Source organism: Mus pahari, chromosome 2 (assembly GCF_900095145.1).
Source record: "Mus pahari chromosome 2, PAHARI_EIJ_v1.1, whole genome shotgun sequence".
In the NCBI taxonomy this organism is placed as follows: Eukaryota; Metazoa; Chordata; class Mammalia; order Rodentia; family Muridae; genus Mus; species Mus pahari.
The window spans coordinates 118862002-118881297 of record NC_034591.1 but is presented as its reverse complement, the minus strand read 5'-3'; the positions used below and the strand labels follow the sequence as shown (position 1 = coordinate 118881297).

The 19296-nt window shown below is 36.8% G+C and overlaps 1 protein-coding gene across 1 annotated transcript in view; it reads left to right on the top strand.

Moving 5' to 3' along the window:
- The window catches only part of Cntn3 (contactin 3), a 372106-nt gene that overhangs the window by 288575 nt on the left and 64235 nt on the right, over nt 1-19296 (top strand). Inside the window, exons 12-13 of the mRNA XM_021190014.2 lie at nt 11455-11582; nt 14482-14657. Of these exons, the coding sequence (XP_021045673.1) occupies nt 11455-11582; nt 14482-14657 (304 nt within the window). The remainder of the gene's footprint in view (nt 1-11454; nt 11583-14481; nt 14658-19296) is intronic.

Genomic DNA, 19296 nt, shown 5'->3' with positions numbered 1-19296 from the left:
TAATGGACTGAACCTCTGAACCTGTAAGCCAGCCCCAATTAAATGTTGTTTTTATATGACTTGCCTTGGTCATGGTGTCTGTTCACAGCAGTAAAGCCCTAAGACAGTCATCTTTCCAACCCTAGCCACATTCTCTGTGTCCATTCACTCACTGACAAATCTCTGAATGGGGGAAGAAGTTGATTCCAGAGAAGCCTATGGGATGGGAAAGTGCCCTGTGCCCAAGTTTGTGAAATGCTTTCTGTAATACCAATCATGTGCCACGTGTGCTGAGCTTGAGGATCTAGAACAAAGGAGAAAGATATGCCTCTTCACAGAACTTTCACAAGGAAGAGATGAAATATGAAATAAGTTAAAAAAAATAAGTCTGGAGTTTAAAAATGTCTTTCAGGAGAAATATTCAATAGAACAGAGGCCTTGAAATGGAAATGAGTTTGGATTGTGAGGAATGAAGGGTAAGGCTCATGGAACAAAGGGTCACATATTCAAGGAGAGAGTCATGAAATAGGACACCTGGTGCATGAAGTCCAGACATCTTTGTAAATCATGAAAAGATATTGGAGTTTTAAAATGTCAGACATTTGAGTTAGACAGCAATCATGGTGTGTTTCTGTATTTTAGAGAACGTTGAATGGAGGAAGACGGGAAGCAGTGGGTTTGATTAGGAGGCACACTCTGGTCATCAGAGCAACAGTTACAGGAGCTTGGTGTGAGGCAAAGTACCAGAAGTTGAGAATAGAATATTATGTGTTATGCAAGTACAGTTTGATGGATGTGCAACCCTGATGTAAATTGTCATACACACTGATTATATTTTAGGGTTGGTTATGCATGAATTATATGAATATGGATATGGCTATTAGATTGCAATTTTTTTTAAGCTCAGGCTCTAATTCCTACTCACATTTGTATTTCTGAAAACATGCAGTGCATTGTAAGCATTCAACAAATATTTGTTGAAGTTAATTTTATTCTTTCTTGGGTGGCTTCCCATATCTTAAAAGAACTCATAATTCTTCATTTAATTGATGGCAACTATTTCTTGGGAATGTACAAAATTGATTTTGTGAGTTTCTATTTTAGGTCACCTATTTAAAATATGAACAGTGTTGGATTTAGTATATTTTCTTCTCTCCGCACATTTACACGGAGAGGGGATGGGTGAATGGACAGGTGGATGTGTGCTCAAGCACTCACTCTAAAGAATGGTTATGTGAATCCCATTGCTACCACACATTTATACATGGAAACAAACATTTCAGGGAGTAATAACTTCCATCTTCCATATTCAGATACATAAAATCATTTATAATTTACATTGTTTCAGTGCTCCTGAATTAGTCCACCACACTTTCCTCAATACTTAGCAAGCTCAGAACAAACAAACAAACCATCAGAAACAAAACCCTCCTGCTTTAGGGCCAGTTTCCTGCTGCATTAGCTCACTTGCATGTTTTCCAGTTCTGGTCTAGTCAGACATTCATTGCTGACGCTGTTTCTGTAGCAAGTAGAGATTTAAAGTATTTTTTTTAAAAAATACCCTTTTTGTGTCTAGACTCCTGTAAGGGAGGGGAAATGTATGCTTGAGATAGAATGTGTAAAACTTTATTACATCTTTGAAAAGAGATTTTTTTTCTAACTCACTTCTACGTTTGCTGTGTGTGAGGAGATGTGCACATGCACTTACAGATGCCATGGCCATTGAGGTCAGGGGACACCTTGCAGTAGTCAGTTCTGTTTTATTGCCACTGGGAATCAAACTCAAGCTTTCTCATCAATTTTTTTTCTAATTTGTTAAAGTAGAAAATTTTAAACAAGGAAATAACTTAATATAACACAATGTAAGCTTTATGTACTTTATTTTCCATAATAATTATTAATTAATTTAATTGTTAAAATCAGAGTAATTTAAAATTTAATAGTTTTTTTTTCCTAACTTACATAATTACAAAACCTTATACCCCATTGTATTTATTAGTTCTTTATTACCTTATCTGGTTTGAATAATTTTGTATTTTCTAGTTTATGTAATTAACATATGTCTTTCCAAACATTTTGCAACATGGAAAAGTATGCAGAGGAGGTGGGACGATAACTTACTGGGTAAAAACCGTTCTCATGTAAGGCTAACAACCTGAGTTAAGAGCCCATAGAAAAGTCAAGACACTAACTGGAAGTCTCCAACTGGTCCCTCTTTTGTAGCTCTGGAAATCCTGTGGGAGATGGGAGTGGGAGTAGGACAATTGTAGGAGACAAAGGGGTTGAGGAATCCATGAACACAGCCCACAGAATCAACTCCACCTGACTCATAGGGACTCACTGGTGAAGCAACAATCACAGAGCCTGTATAGTTAGGTCTCTGCTAGGTCCTCTGCATATGAACTAGAGTTGTGTAACCTATTGTTCTTCTTGGACTCCTAACAGTGAGACTGGGGATGTGTCTGACTTAAGGCCTGTTCTTAAGACCTTCCCCCCCCCCTACTGTTTTGTGAGGGTTTCTGTCTAGACTTAGTGTATCTTGTTCACATCCTTGGGAGGCCTGCTGTTTTCTGAAAAGTAAAGAAGGGGGCATGAATCTGGGGGAGGGAAAGGTTCTCATGGTTGGGGTGGGGGCCTGGAGGAGGGACTGGGAGAAGTGCAGGGAAGAAAAATGCTGATCAGAATATATTATATGAAAGACTAAACAAAATCAAAACGAAAAGTCAGATTCAATAGAACAGGATGTTTCACTCTGGGCCTACATAGGGAAGTAGGACACTGAAACAAATGAATCTCTCCAAGTTCAGAGGCTGGCCAGACTCATGTGCACAGATGTGAACAGGAAGAGAGACCAGGTCTCAAACAAGGTAGGAAAGGCTGCATATCCACTTTGCCTTCTGTCCATTCTGTATGATACATCATGGCACACAAGTACCCACACTCCCACGCATACTACACACAGAGTGAACACATAGGTGACTATTTGAAGACAGAAAATTATGCCATACTTCCACTTTCCTAGAACATGTTTTATTTGGACCTTCCAAATCCTTACCAGAGAATCATGATTGCTCATTGCAGAGCATGGTCTACTGTAGAAGTCTTTGGGGGTTGATGTTAGGTTTGAGTTTTAAGTACTCAGAGGATGGATGTCTGCAGTTCGTTCATAGAACCTAGGCCCATGCTTTTATACCTTAGTGTAGGTACAGAATTTTGACACCAAACTTTGTGCTGACAAATGGACAAAGGAAATATATGTGTACGTATGTGTGTGTGTGTGTGTGTGTGTGTGTGTGTGTGTGTGTGTGTGCATGAGCGTGTGTGTGTGTGTGTGTGTGTGTGTGTGTGTAAAATGTCAGCCACAATACCTGTAGGGTTGTGGGCCAGCATCCATTCTGACACTGGGCATAGCTGCTTAGGGAGGCAGATGTCGGCAGTTTGACTGTGCTTATCCCACGCAGAGCTGTGCAGGGTATTGGACTGTAGGGAAACACTAAGACACTGCACTCCGGGGTGGGCAAGAACAGTGTGAGGTGTGGGAATCCAGAGCTGGCTCAAGTATCCCAGGGTCTGAGATGAGGCTGGGATTCTCAGGCTCTTAGACATCCAGTTGCCACTAGGAATCAAGGAAGAGCTGAGAACAGATTTGGGGGCCTGCAAGCTGGGGACAACATCTAGCCCTGTGTGGGAGAAAGGGGAGCACCAGCTGTTTCCATGGGGATTGTCCTTGACTTGGCGGGGGCAGGCTTGGTGGAGGTTGGACTGGGAATGCAAAGAAGCTTTCTATGGGAGGCAAAGGCCTTTTCCATGGCTCCCCAAGGCAGATCTCAATGGAAAGAGGCAGGCCAAGATTTCAAACAGTTTATTATTGTCATGGCGGAAAATGGATGCTTAAAACCATACCCTACTTCTCAGGGTGGGCCTGAGATTAAATACCATTTGCAAGGAGGAATGCCTGGGAAGGGAAGCTTATTGGCATGCCCTAGAGAACTCTTGGTACCTCCTTAGCATGGAGAACTCTGTTCAAGCCTACTTGACTCTGGTGAAATCCCTTTTCCTATTGTCTTGGTCTGAAGTGTTAGGGATGCCTCAACTACATGTAGAAGGGCTTGGGGGCATTGCCCTTAGGTGACTGATACCCACAAATCTCTCAGGAGTAGGGGTCTTGGGGGTGGGGGTGGTTATGGTTCCAAATAGTTATAACCACATGAGATGTTGCACTATTATAAGGTGATATACAACTCTTGCTTAGACAAGGAATACATATATCCAAAGCTAGGTGGTGCTTGTGGAGACAACACTGTACACTGTGCCTGCACTTGACATGCTAAAAGTATAAGCCACTTCAAAGCTTCTTTTTCATCTCACTAAACAGAGGCAATTTTCAAATATAAAAATTGATTCAAACCTTTGGTGCAATAAATGGACTGCAAACACCATACCTCATTTAACCAACTTTCCATGAATATTTTTACTTATATATATTTAGCCATCTTCAGATTTCAAATATAAACTCAAGAGTCAGGACTCCGGGTGTATGTAGAGGTCCCACACTGAAAACTGAAGAGAAGCAAATGCTTGTGTTTCTTTCTTATAAAGACATAATAGATTACTAGAGGCCACTCCTGAACATTGGGATTGTTGTTTTTTAGATTATTCCTAGAAAACATGTACAAGAGTTTCACTGAATAAGCAAATGGCCAACCCAATCTTCGTGTACTTGAGTGAAACAATATTAACAATTTTCTTTTCTGCAAGGAAAATTTCAGGGTGGCAATTGTGACATGTATAAAGTTTTGATAAAGAAAAGAGCCAGTAAGGCATGTCTCAAAAGTCTTATCACTGAAGCATATGACATCAAGACTTCCTAAACGTATATGTTGATTGTATACATGAGTGGTAGAATTGCTCTCTAACTTAATGCCCATAGAATCTTAGGAGACTTGCATTATTGCTAGTTGTATGAACACTGTTGTGTGTACCCATAGATCTATTCTATGCAGAGGAAACTGAAAATACCTTAAGTGCTAAAAGACCTTTCTGCTCTACGAATATTAGAGACACAGAATAAGATTGTAAATGCACCACTTAAATATTGATAGATATCTATAAAAGATGATGACCTTGAAGCTGGCATAGTGGGGCAAAATGCTTCTATCTGACAAGAATTCAATAGAAGGGTACATAATCATTAGAACACACTTGATGTTTGATTAAGCTGTGCCTCCTTTATATTAAAATTATGTTTGAACTCGTGGTATTTGTTGAGGAAACATGTTTCTTGAAATTGTACATATTAAATACCTGTTCTTTGTAAGTTGTATGCTTGGCGATAAGTTGTTGAAAAGTTGTTCGGAAGGCAAAGCCTTGTGATCCATTTCTAACCTAATCTGATTGTATTTTAAGATAACACCAAAGTAACTGTACTCAATATAATTTAGAAAATAGAACTTATTGGCCTTTATCTATCCCTCAGCTATGTCAGAGCATATCACTATAATTCATAGTACAATCAAGACTACATAAAATGAGAAAGAGAATCTCCCCAAATAAGATCAATGCTGGGTCCAAAAATAAGTCCCCATTTGGACCAATTCAAATAATTTGACAGCCTGGAAGCCATTGACTTGATGGAATTCCCCTTGTGTTTACGATGAACCTGTTATGCTTCAGTGTTATTATTGAGTGTGACTAATATTTCAGGGTAGAGAGACAGTTATAGGAGAAAAGTTCTCCAAGCCTAGAGTATGTGCTTCTCTCCTCAATGTTGATTAAATACGCTGACTGCAAAGTTCAATTATTTCAATTACTTCCTATTTATATTTGACTTGCCAGGATATAGAGTCCCTGTATCTTTAGATTTTATCATGCCACAGAGATGCTCTGTGGCTCTTCACATGTGCTAACATGTAAATCTACTTAATTCCAGATGAAGTATTTATAACACATCCTTGCTCTCCTAAGCAATTTTACATCATCTTTATGTACATAGAATAATGAGGCTCACAGATTGATTTTTACTTTCATTGATCAGACTCATCTCTGAAGTACAGAAGAATAGCATCTAATATGGAGAGCCTTTGAGTCTTAATAATCTTTTTTGAAGTTTTCTATTAATACATAAGCCATCAGACAATTTCATATATCATTTGTTCAAGTCCGTGTTCTTTTTTCAATATATCTGGGTAGTATTTATAATCTTTATAGATATACCATTGTAAAAAGACACAAAATGATTTTTGCCTGAGCAAGTACAGTGTCATTAGTTAGAATGAAGTAGCTTTTAAGCCACTTGTTTCTCTGGGCTTAGGTTCATTTTTAGAAGAAAACAGTTGACTCAACAAAATTGACTCAGTTCCAAATGTGTATCTCAAAGTCATCTGTATTTGGAAAGGTTAAATAAAATTAAAGGAAATGTTCCCAGATTGTTGACCATGTCCTTATAAATACACGGTCATAATAAAACACCTGTATGTTTCTATAAGCTGTGTTATCATCAGGATCTCAGAGACCTGCTGCCTGGGAGGTACATCATGCAAAATAGCAAAGCGCTTTTTTTCCAGGTCCGTGCTCACTCAATGTTAGGATGAATAACACTTGAGTCTTCTCCATTTTGTATCTCTTTTCCTGACAGATTTTTTTTTCTGTCTAATCTAATCATATAATCCCTAAACTAATACTTTTGGATTCTAAAGATGAAAAGGCCAAATGGTATGGCTAAAGGAAAGTAACTATAATACTAATTTTCTAAATACAGCCTATGGGAGACCTTTGAGCCCAAGAGGGAACAGTTTTACTGAATACTTTGGGGCAAACGTACTGTCTGCTTTTTTATTTCTCTGACACATATTTTCTCATATGCTTTCGTCGATATATGTTTGCTTTTCTTAACTGTCGTTATTAAGCCTGTAATAAATACATTAATGAAAACTTTTCTCCTACAGCTAATCATAAGCATTCCATCTTGTGGAATGTGTGCTCAGAAAATGCTATCCAAAGTAGCCTTGTTATTTTCTGGGTAGCAGTTTAATCATTGTGATCTTATATCCACTGAGATGTACTTCCTGACAAAATGTTCACTTTAGTGTGTTTGTTAAAACTCAAGGTGAATAAATTACTGTAATACTCCAATCATAGGCCAGGGAAAACAATATTTTCAGAAATTCTGCTTGCTGTGCAGAGGGCTCCATATTTTTTCCTGTTTGAAAGCATACTGTGCTATTATAGGTGTTCAAATGCCAACATAAAATGCAGTTCAATGTTTCCTAGACAACAGTATACATTTTGAGAAAACAGGGTGTTTTTTTGTTGTTTGTTTTCTTTTTGTAAGTCCTATATTCAATGCCATACCTGAATTGCATCATGGATCATTAGAGCAGTGTAGAGCAATCACGTCTCCTTATCCGAAACTAAGCATAAACTGTTCAAAGCTAAATGAAATAACTGACCTCTTACTACAAAAGGAAAGGGCAATAAAAAACACACATAAAGGTGAGCTATAAAACTAATCTAGAAGTTAAATGCCATCATGGTTTTAGTTGCACATTTTTCAAAGCAGGATGGAATATCACTTTTCAGAATGTTAATCTCATCTATCTTCATTTAACTTTTTTTGTGCCAAGTACAGAGTTATTTGTTGTTATCTACATTTTCTGTCCTATCTATTCTCAGAAAAACCTGTTCCCAGAAAGCTTAGAAGGCAATTTCATTTATAGTGAAGTGGTATAAAATTTTCACTTTGAGTCTCTGTAGGGAAGCCTGGGTTATTGAAGGGTTTCTGTTGAGAAACAATTACTCCATCCATTTACTGAATATTGTTTATTTTTATGTTGTACGAAATGCCCTGTGGGCCTTTTAAAACTTACTAGAAGAACCAATTTAGTAAGAAAATATCCAATTAGCTTAAATTTTTATGACACACGCAGAGTTTGCATTATGTGAGAGTCAATGTGTTTGTTTTGGAGATCCTTGTATGGTGACAAAGACCTTAAGCTTTGCCTCTGGAATGCCCCCTCACTTCAACAAGGCCATGCAAATTGCTTTGCTCAATTGGAGTTATTGCACAAAACATGATGTAGGGTTTCTTTACTTATTTAGCTTCATCCCTATTTTTTTCGTGGGTTTGGGATGCAAACAAGAGCTGCAGCACATACTAGATAAACACAGAGGACTTTTTTTTTTTTTTTTTTTTTTTGATGCCTGGGTATTCTGTACATTGGCATTAGAAATGTGCAAATTTATAGGATGAAACAATAACCAAAACTAATCGTCATTTAATCTCTAAACTTTAGCTCATTGTTTACTGAATTGAAAAGAGACATTTTACTGTTTTAAGATTGACAAATTTCCAAAGTGGTAGATTCCAGTTATCTTGTGCCTCTCTTTTAGCTCCTTCTTAGAACTCATAGTACCGGCATTTGATTCCATTTAAATGCTTACATGAGTTTGGGATGCCCTTGACTAATGTCTTTCCTTTACATGTTAGAAATAGCAAACCACTTTTTATTAACAACAATAATTATAATCAGTTGGAGCAATGCCCTAGCATTTTTTTTTTTTTTTTTACTGAAGTGATTAGTGATCAGAATAATTTGGAGATGGTGTCCTTGATTGAATTCTCTTCCGTGTTCTAGGTCTCTTGTCTGTGGAAATTCTCACTGTCTTTTTTCCCAGCCCTCAGTTGCTCCTTCCCATCATCTTCAGACTCTTCATCTCTGTTGATCTCTGCCCTCATAGCATAGTTTTGTTTTCTTAACCACAGCTAAGTCAATTCTAAGTTCTTTTTATCCTTCCTTCTATTGCATCCTTTTTGATACTTCTATAACAAAATAATAAACAATATCATACATATATGTATGTGTGCGTGGATACATGTATGAATATAAATGAGTATATGTGTGTAACAGACTCTATTAGTACTCCATGTAAGCAAGCTTTGCATCCATACCACTTCCAAAACAGCATATTAAAAAAGAAAACGATGTAGCTAGAGAGATGGATCAGCAGTTAAGTGCACTGGCTGCTTTTGCTGAGGACAGAAGTTTGGTTCATATACCCTATGTGTAACTTCACAACCATCTATAACTCCAGTTCAAGAGCTCCTGATGCCTTCTTCTAAGGCATCCAGGTGCTATTTTGTGCACAGACATTATTCAGGCAAAATGCCCATGCACATAATGTAAAATAACAATATTTTTTTGAAAAGAGAAACTTTGCAAAAGCTGCTTTCTTAATTTTACCCTGTGTAAATTTAATGCATATGTATGTAATGTACCTTCATCAAATGCATTCCCCATTCCCATTATCCAACTCCCTCTAGAGCCCCACCACATCTTCCTCTCAATTTAATTGATCCTTTTATGATAAATTAATCTTTAATTTATTTTATATGTTACACATATGAGTGTATGTCTGAATGTGTGTATATATACCATGTGCATGCCTGATTCTCTCAGAAGAGGAGGTATCTGAAGACAACTAAGATTATGAATTGTTGTGAGCCACCACTGTATGGGTGTTCATAACAAAACCTGTGTTGTTAGAAAGACCCATAAGTGCCCTTAACTACTAAATAAACTTTGTAGTCCCCTTCCATTTATTTGTATTCAGTTAGTGTCTCCTGTATTCCCATGACTAAGATACCATCCACTATGGCTTAGAGAACCTATCACTGCCCATACCTCTGAATAGATGAGACTTTCCCTCCCCTAGCAATGATCAACTGCCAGTAATTCCTTAGCCATGGTTTGTGGACATAGAAGGTCTTCCATCTTCTAACTAGAATTTTTAACTCAGCTGCTATGAGTCTGTGTGTACAACACCATGTCATGTCTAGAGGACAACATTTTACAGCGCTCTTCCAATTGCTATGTCTCTAATATTCTTTATTTCTCTTCTTTCATGTGTTCTGAGCTTAGGGTATGGCAGGGTGACATGGGTTTAATAATAAGTGTTCCATCTAAAGTTGAGTATTCATAGTTATTTAGTCCCAGCATTTTAGACAGTAAAGAGTCCATTTATTTTAACCAACCACAATAAGAAGCTTCTCTGACCAAGGCTGTACTGGATATGTACCAACTTCATTTGCTTTTTGTTCCCTAAGCATTGGATGTATTTATTCTTATCCCAGTTACATTGTATTAAGTATAACTGGCCTAAGAATAGTTAAGTATAATAATTATATAGGTTGCACACCTTCTTATATGAGATCAGAGTACCACTGGGAGTCTCCTAGTTTCAATCCCCAACAGATGCCAATAAGTGACATTATTTGCATATGTGCATATAATAACATTGCACATGTAATGTAATATGCGCATATAGTGTGTATAATAGTACATAGAGATTGGGTTGAGCTTTTCCTCTTTAATCTAATATCCTCACCATTGCATCTACATGCTTTATTGAATAGGCCCAAAGTTGTAGACATTTATTGACTGTTTTGCATATGGTGCCATGCTGACATTGGACTACAAACCTTTGATAAAGCTTGTTTTCCATTTGCACAAATTCCACACACATGCTTAAAGTTATGAAGAATGAAAAACAAGAGACATTTATGTGTGAACTGCAAGGTCTAGTAATGATTTTAGGCATTAAGAAAAGGGAATTTTAATTGTAAATAGACATGTAAAATAAACACATAGGTATCAAACAAGTGAAGTGTCCCATTCTTCCTTCACAGTGCTGATAAACCCTCCCTCTTAGAAATGCTATCTACCTCAATTTTCCCCTTTTATATAACCCCCTCTTTTTTTTTTTCAAAGTGCTTCCCAGCAACTCTGCCCTCACATTTACTTAGTATTTTATTGTCTCTAAAGATTAAAATTTTTTATATGAATCACCAGGATAATATCTTATTCACAAAGTAATCCCAGCACATTCCATGGAAGATATTCTTTTGACTTTCATTAAGAATACAAGTTGGAACAGAGGCTCCTGAGCCAACAACATGGAGTGACTGAAATTTTTTTCAGTACCTCACAGATGACCACATATTAATTTTTAATTTTGTTAAATGTGACTATTTTAGTTCATAATAAAAGATAAGCATGTTCTTGTTTTATATATACTGTTCGAAAATTAAGGTAAATTGTATCATATATATATGTATGTATATATATACATATACATGTATATATATATATATATATATATATATATATATATAATTTCATAATTATTTACTAAAAACATTCCTATAATTAGATGTGAAATAGCAATGAATTAAACTAAGGATAAATAAAAACATCAAGTAAAATTCTAATTGGTAGATTATCTTTTCTTGTTTTAACTGTGTGTACATTTGTGTGTTTATGTAAATCTCTTTTACTTTTTTAAATTCACAGAAACTAGTGACTGGTGGACTATACCCTAAATTGCTACTTTAAGCAAAGCATTCTGGAAAAAATGTACCAGTTATATGCAAAGAGTGACTATTGCACATCTGTTGTTCTGATTTTCTGTTTACTCTAGGATTTCCTTTTTAAATGATGGAGGACTCAAAATCCTGAATGTGACTAAGGCAGATGCTGGAACCTACACCTGCACAGCAGAAAACCAGTTTGGGAAAGCAAATGGCACAACCCACTTGGTTGTGACAGGTGTGTGCTTTTGTTAGTTTGCTTTTCTCCAGGGTAAAGTGTATTGCATTAGAGAAAAGTGTAAACACTTATCCATGCATGGGTATCACTAGGTAGATGACGCATGTTTAAACAGTGTGCAGGAAAGTAAGGGAGAAAATGGATGGAGAGGTATAGAAGTAGATTGACAATAAGGAGTGTATATGGATTTAATCAACATGTCTTATATTAATATTGGCATTCCCAAACAATATTTATTTAAAAATGAAGACATTGAACATATGTTTCTCCCACTGCATAGTACACTGTAAAGTCAGGACTCATGTTGGTTTGAGTGCTATAGAGTGATACCTAAATGTATATTTGTCACAGCACAGGACACATGGCTAGACACAGTAGCTACTCTGCTAGCATCCTGGAACATAAGAAACCCAGATATAATATATTGTGGATACCTTTACTTTGTGCCTTTATGTTAGAGCTTTAAGGGTTCGTGTTTTATTATAATTGGTCTTTTCTATAGAAGTTCAAGGTCATGAAACATCCTTTGATATTAATGAGATTCGCTTAAGGTTTGGAGTATATTTTGTTCTTTTATCCTTTCAAGGAAAAAAATGAGGATTTTATGAAACAGGTGTTTGGGTTATGTCAAGGTGTTTGGTTATGACATCAGCAAAGATGCTACCCCATGCCCATTACATCCTACCATAGCAAGGAGCACAGAGGGAAGAAAAAAAGATCTCAGAGATTAATTAAAAATGGAAGAACTGCAAATGATTTACAAAGTAGAAATGAGTGAGGGAATAGGGGAAGTTAGAAGCAAACTAGGATGCCTCTAGTTGGCCAGGATGGAACATGAGGCACAGATTTCAAGGAAATGAAAATGTTAGCAGATTGCTTAGGGACAGTTAAGTAGACATAGTATAGACTTGTTAAGACTTCAGCTTTCAGTCTGATCTGAAAAGAGAAACCAATGTACTGTTTTCAGCAGAAAAATGGCAGCCCAGATGTGTGATTTTCACACAACTGTTCTGTTGAGAAGATCCTGAATGAATCAAGACAAAAGGACAAAAGAGATCTGAATAATTTACCATGAATGAAACAGGAGGTGACAGGGACCCGTAGTAGCCAAAGGTGTGCTTCTACAAGAATCTACAGGATGGTATTGGTCACTTCATATATTGGGCACAGACGAAACAGGAGGTGCTGTCAAATTGGATGGGAGGTTCATGAAGAGAAGAGAATCCAGAATGGCTTCAAGTTGAAGAGTAAAGGAAAAGCTCACAACGTACTACTTAGCAATCAGAGAGCTTTGAGGTTTGATCCCTGCACTGGAAGAAGAAGAGAAAAGACATGGAGTGGAAAGAAGGAATGGGAAGGGGAGAGAAAGAAGGAAGGAAGGAAGGAACTGTATAGTGTTTTACCACATCGCAGAATGAATGGCTGTCAATATCATTGCATTGGCATGCACTGTATTTGGACTGCTTCATGGGGGACAGATGTTATGATGTCAGTCTGGGCAGGGTGAACATCAGGTACATATTAGGCTTACTCAGTGGAGCAGACTAAACCTTAACAAAACCTCAGTGAATTCCAGTGTCCGTACCACCATGGACATGGAAAGAAGACTAGCACATTGCACACTAGTTCTTCAAATTTCAGTCCATGAGCCCTACATATACTCCTTACTTACGTTTTATCAGCCAAACCCTGTGACTAGGACTGAGTCTCCCTTTTCAGAATTGAATTCTACTATGTGCTCTAAAAGAAGTCATGGTAAAAGCAAAGAAGTGAAGAAGCTGAGTAGGTCATGGAATATGAGCATATAACTTCATGGAGAGAGATCAGGAGGAGATACTACTAACTCAGCAGTTGTTTGGTACTTGAAGCCACGAGAATAATACCATTGATTTGTACAATTAATATGTTCATGAGATACTATTTAAAAAAAAAAACACAGCTCAACCCATTTTACATTAAAAACTTTAGGAACTGAAGAAGCCTTGTAAGGGGAGATGGGGGAAACCTGAGCTCTTGGCACAGTATGGAGAGTCTAAGAGAATATGAGATGAGAGAGACCATGTAAAGCAGAGGGAAGGAAAATGAGAAGTCAGAGCATTAAAGACCAAAAGACCAACATCTCACTATTGGATATTACAGCACAAGGCTTTGGGGGGACCCTGATGGAACTGGGTCAGATGAAGGACCAAAGCCTGACTCTACTGGTTTGAAGAGAACATCCTAAGATGTTTTATTCTCTATATATGAACAGTTCTTTGATGAGTTTTGTTGTCCCAGGGTAAAAAGGTGTAGGAAACAGTGGGAAGGTGGGGTCTAGAGAAGTTGAATTCATTCTCAGTGGAAGAAATATGATGGCGATAGGGGACCATGTGTAGGTAGATGTTAGCATTGAAGGAAAATGGCCATAAGCCAGTGTGCTAGCATAGTGCTCCTCCCATGGTATGTTTCCCAAGTCTGTAGACAAGGAAGGTTTGAGCTTACTTGGATTCAGGTGTGAATACATTTGCTATTCATTGGAGGTTCATGATAACATGGAATTTTTGTCATATCTTACAAAACTATGAAACTAAGGTAAATTGATTTTGTCATTAATAGAGCATATTTGCAAGTGATATATATATATATATATATATATATATATATATATATATATTCTACAAACTCATGTTTCTTAATTTTCTTAGGAAAAAATTATGAGGTCCCTAAAATTTAATATAATTTTGCATCACTATGCCACTTTAATCTTGAAGACTTTTAATCACATAGGTGTATTATACACATGCCTATGCCAACACCCACATTCAAACTCATATGAACAATCTGCTTATGAAAAATTGCTTGTATCAACGTTAAAATTTTGTTTATTAATAATTTGTTATTAAATTGTTCTCCCCAATAGAACCAACAAGAATAATTTTGGCACCTTCTAACATGGATGTTGCCGTTGGTGAGAGCGTCATTTTACCCTGCCAGGTTCAACATGATCCCCTATTAGACATAATGTTTGCCTGGTATTTCAATGGAGCCCTTACAGACTTTAAGAAAGATGGATCTCACTTTGAGAAAGTTGGTGGGGTAAGTTTTATTACTTTTCTCATATTCTTTATAATGTAGTTGTCTGTGCCTCTCAAAAATATCATGCTTATCAAGTTGGTAGGTATGTTTTCTGGATTCTAGTCTGGTCTAATTTTGTTTTTGCTAACCCCTAATAATTAAGAACATTTCCTTCAATATAAGTCCAATTAAAATTGGTTCATGCTCCTTTTATACTAACTGTTATTCTGCATAACACTGTTGTGGTTGTGTGCTGTGAATTTTATATTTGAACAGGCAATTTCTGATGCAAAGGAAGGTTGCTTTCGGTTACAAAACAATTCATCTACCTACCATATTAGGTAAGCACAGGCAATTTTTGCTGTTTCACTGGGCATTAGCTGTAAGATTCTTCAGTCCCTACGCATACAAACTCTGGAAAGTGTAGTAAGTTTCTCTGTAATAAGTCACTGGGAGAATTGGTAGTGGAGCTTCAAGGCCTGAACTGATCTGTTTGTCCTTAAAGGGCAAATACTCTCAGATATCCTTTTTCTTTCTGTCACATTTGAGATAGGTCAATGGTAGAAAGATTATAGATTTCAAGGGGAAGTTAATAGTTGAAGAATGGCTGAGAAATGAGGTCATACTATGCTTGTCCTATTGAGTCTCGATTACCTCACTCAGGATGATATTTTCTAGTTTCATCCATTTCCCTGTGATATTCATGATGTATTTTGTAAATGAAGCACATTTTTTTGCATCCATTCTTCAGCTGAGAGATATGTAAATTGTTCTCAGTTTCTTGCTATAACAAATAAAGCTGCTATGAACATGGTTGTGCAGGTGTGTCCTTGTGAGATGGTGGAGCATCTTTTGGGTATATGCTCAGGAGTGGTATAGTTGGGTTTTGAGGTTCAGCTATTCCCAATCTTCTGAGAAATCCCTCAATGGATTTCCAGGTGGTTGTACAAGTTTGAATTCCCACCCGCATTGGAGGAGTGCTCTGCTTTCTCCACAACTTCACCAGTACTGGGAGTAGACAGAGGGCAGATATGGGGTTGTACAGTAAATATAAATAAATTAATTAATTAAAAAAGAAAGAAAAGAAATGAGTTCATGGTGAACCACCAAGACTAACGCAAGACTTCATAGCTGGGTGGATGTCTATGAGCCCCATCAAGCAAGGCCAACATGGTTGTTGATTTGTCCATTGATGCTGGAGATAGTCATTCTGTTTTGAGCGATTTCAAATCAGTCTTGAGTTTATAAACCTACAGTGCTAGGCATCAATAAATTAGACCAGCACACAATGTCCAACTCAGTATATTTATTTGACAAATGTTTCTTACTAAATATATGCATATGTACATATAGCTATATCATGTTTCAGTGTTATATGCTACTTCAAGTGATGTTATTCGTGGCTAATGTCTGCCCTCCTAAAGGATATGTTCAAATGCTAGAGTCCAGAACTTTAGAACATAACCTTATTGGGAAGCAGGACTTTTGCGGAAAGGCTGATGAAACTAAGATGAAATCACTCTGAAGTAAAATGGGACTTCATTTCATATAAATGATGATCTTATGAAAATAATGTAGTTTGGACAGATACACACAGAAAAGAAAATCATGGAAACACAGACAAGGAGGAGTAAATGTCATGTGATAGTAGAGACAGCTATGTCCCCACAAAGCCATGGGTGACTGGAAACCTCAGGAGATGGGAAAGTTCAGAAGACATCAACTCTGAGGATTCAGAAGGGAACATGGCCCTACCTGTGTCTTCATCGCAGACTTGCAGCTTACAGAAATTGGGAGAGAATATATGTCTGTTGTCTTAAGCCACTGTGGATTTTTGTGTTGATGATGTTTTTATGATGACCCTAAGAAACTAAAATATATATAAGAAAAATAATTAATGTGGTATTAGATAACAAGTCACAAATAAGAATAAATTGACTGCCATTCCTGCTTTCTGTCACCTGGCTTTATTTAGTTTAAAAAGAACTAGTTTGTAATTGTTCTCCCTGTTTTAGGCTCTGAGTATGTTTTCAGTTACTTCAAGCACTCACGTATTCCTTTTACCATTGCTTCAAATGCCCACTTGAAAATTATCTGTCCCACATTTCATAACAATAGGAAAAACACATGCAAACATTCTTAAATTAGCTCCCTCCTTCATTCTGAATCCCTAATCATACTGCCTCAGGTTGTAAAGAGGATTGAGAAGAATAAATACCTCCAGTTCATTTCATAATGACCCATTATCCAATTTGGAAAAGAAACCTCTACACGTGTTTTCCTAGTTTAAATTCTTAAATGAAGAATTCATTTCCAACCATTGGTAACCTTTGCCATGTCACAAATTTATGGTTGTGATTTATCATCTGGATCATAATCTGCTGTTATATTTTATTTAATACAAGACACTCTTTATTAGTTAATGCTAAATAAATATGCATTGAGGCACTCCAAATCCAAAGAGATTTGATGGAAATGTGCAGAAATGCTCAAAGACTCAACTTATGCAAGCTTTTACTTGTATAAGACAAACTCAGAATTAAGAACATTTGGGTTGATAATATAATTTAACTCTCCTTATTGACACAGCACAGATGGATTGAACACAAGACATGAAGTCATCTCTGGGAAGAGTCAACTGTCTGAAACATGAAGGTTCAGACTTTAATGTCATCCTTTGTCAAGACTTTTTTTTCCCATAACATGAAAGTTCATGGCCTACAATTTTTTTTATTGACTTGTACCATTAGTAACTTAATATTCTCACATTGGTATAAAACAGTAAGCCATATGAAATGACACTGCCCTTAAGCACAAGCAATTAAGTAAATTGGTTTTCTGTTTAATGGGAAGGGAATTACATAACAACCCTTGCCCTCTGATTTCATATTCATTGCAGCATACACAATTCCTAGTCTGTAGATACATTCATTACAAGAGTTGCCTGGGAAGGTTTATATTCTACACATCATGTTGACAATGAGGGGATATTTTAAGTTACATAAAAATTAACTCATATTTTTGAACCAACTAATTCAGCTAGTGGCTTTTAGCACTACACTAAGTATCTGGTACTAGATATTTATTTAAAAAAAAAATAACATCTAGACCAAGTCCATAATGTCAGTAAGTTCCACCTATGTTATTGTAGGTTCAAATACTAAGCCAAAGGATTCTAGAACAGCAATCACAGCCTTCTGTAATGTTAGAACAATACATTATGAAAACTTACTGAACAAAGTATTGAAAGAAATTATAACAAAAGAAGAGGCTGGATCTGAATATATGCTTCAGTCTGTGCCCGTGGCACAAACAAAAGTCACATCATCTAATAAGCAGTAAGGGCCATTCATTGCACTGGCTCACCCCAGTGTTATTTATCCCTCATGGTCTGCAAAATCACTGTGCTGCAGCAGCTACATGAGAGATTAAGCCTTGATCTATTCTACTGCTTTCAGTAGTAGATAAGCTTATATTCCAGCATGATCTTTTCTATGTGATAATATATCTTTGTTTTTGGGCTTAATTAATTTTATTGAATTATTTGAGTATGACAAAAAGGTCTTGGAAACTGTGGTTATTTCCATTGTAAAGCTATATATGTAAAAGTTATGTGAATCTTCAATACCAATCTAAGGTAAAACCTTGATTCCACACATTATTCAATATAACATTCCAGGGTTTAGAACATACCATCCTTAAACTGTCTTAAGTTTTATGTGTCATCCAGATTCAAAGTATTAGCTTACTGGGAGGCATCATTAAGAGAATGAGACCACAGAGTAGGAATCTACTAGAGAAGTGGTTCTAATTATCAGATGAATATTCCCTGACACAGTTCTGCCCCTAATGCTCTTTGGCTCAGAAAATTAGAACTTCTCAAAATGTTAGATGGAATAAAGTCATGTGCATGAAACTCTTGATGTTAATATATTTGTGTAATTCAGTCATTATCTAACAGCTAGTACAGAGTTTCATCTACTCCTTATAATGCAGATGGTATTGGTACTATATTTTAAGTAAATCATTTTCCAAGATGAACAGTCAAAATCAATCTCATAGTATGAGCTCTTGTGGGATATATTTAAATTCACAAGAAGCAGCGAAAGCCAAGGAATGTGTAGTGCATTGTATTGTATTAAAACCCTTAAAACAACAGTGTCTCAATAAAAACCCATCATCTAAAGTAATTAAAATCTTCACTATACCCATCCCAAGACTCAGGTGGTCATTGAAGTAGCAGAGGCGGAAATATTATAAGGTTAGGAGCAGTGAATGACTACAAGGAAAAGGTGTCTTCTAGACACAGCAGACAGATAGCATGAATTCAAGAGGTTGTGATGACATGGATAAGACTTGTGCTGCCTTAAGTCAGACACAATCCTAGTAAGGAGAGGGGAGCTGACCACGAAGTCCCACCCCTCACTAAGCTCTTGGACAGTCAGTTTTCTGTAAGAGTGGATACTCTGGTAAGATGACCATTCTCTCCACGGTGAGAATATCTGTGTAAGAAAACATGGGAAGCACAAGTTGGACTTTATGGGTGACAGAGAGAGGAGGAAGGGAGTTGGGTAGCTAGAAATAGGGTGTGTCCTAGGAAAGTGCTAGGGAGAAGGACTGAAAATGATTAAAACATGCCTTATGAAATTATCAAGAAAAT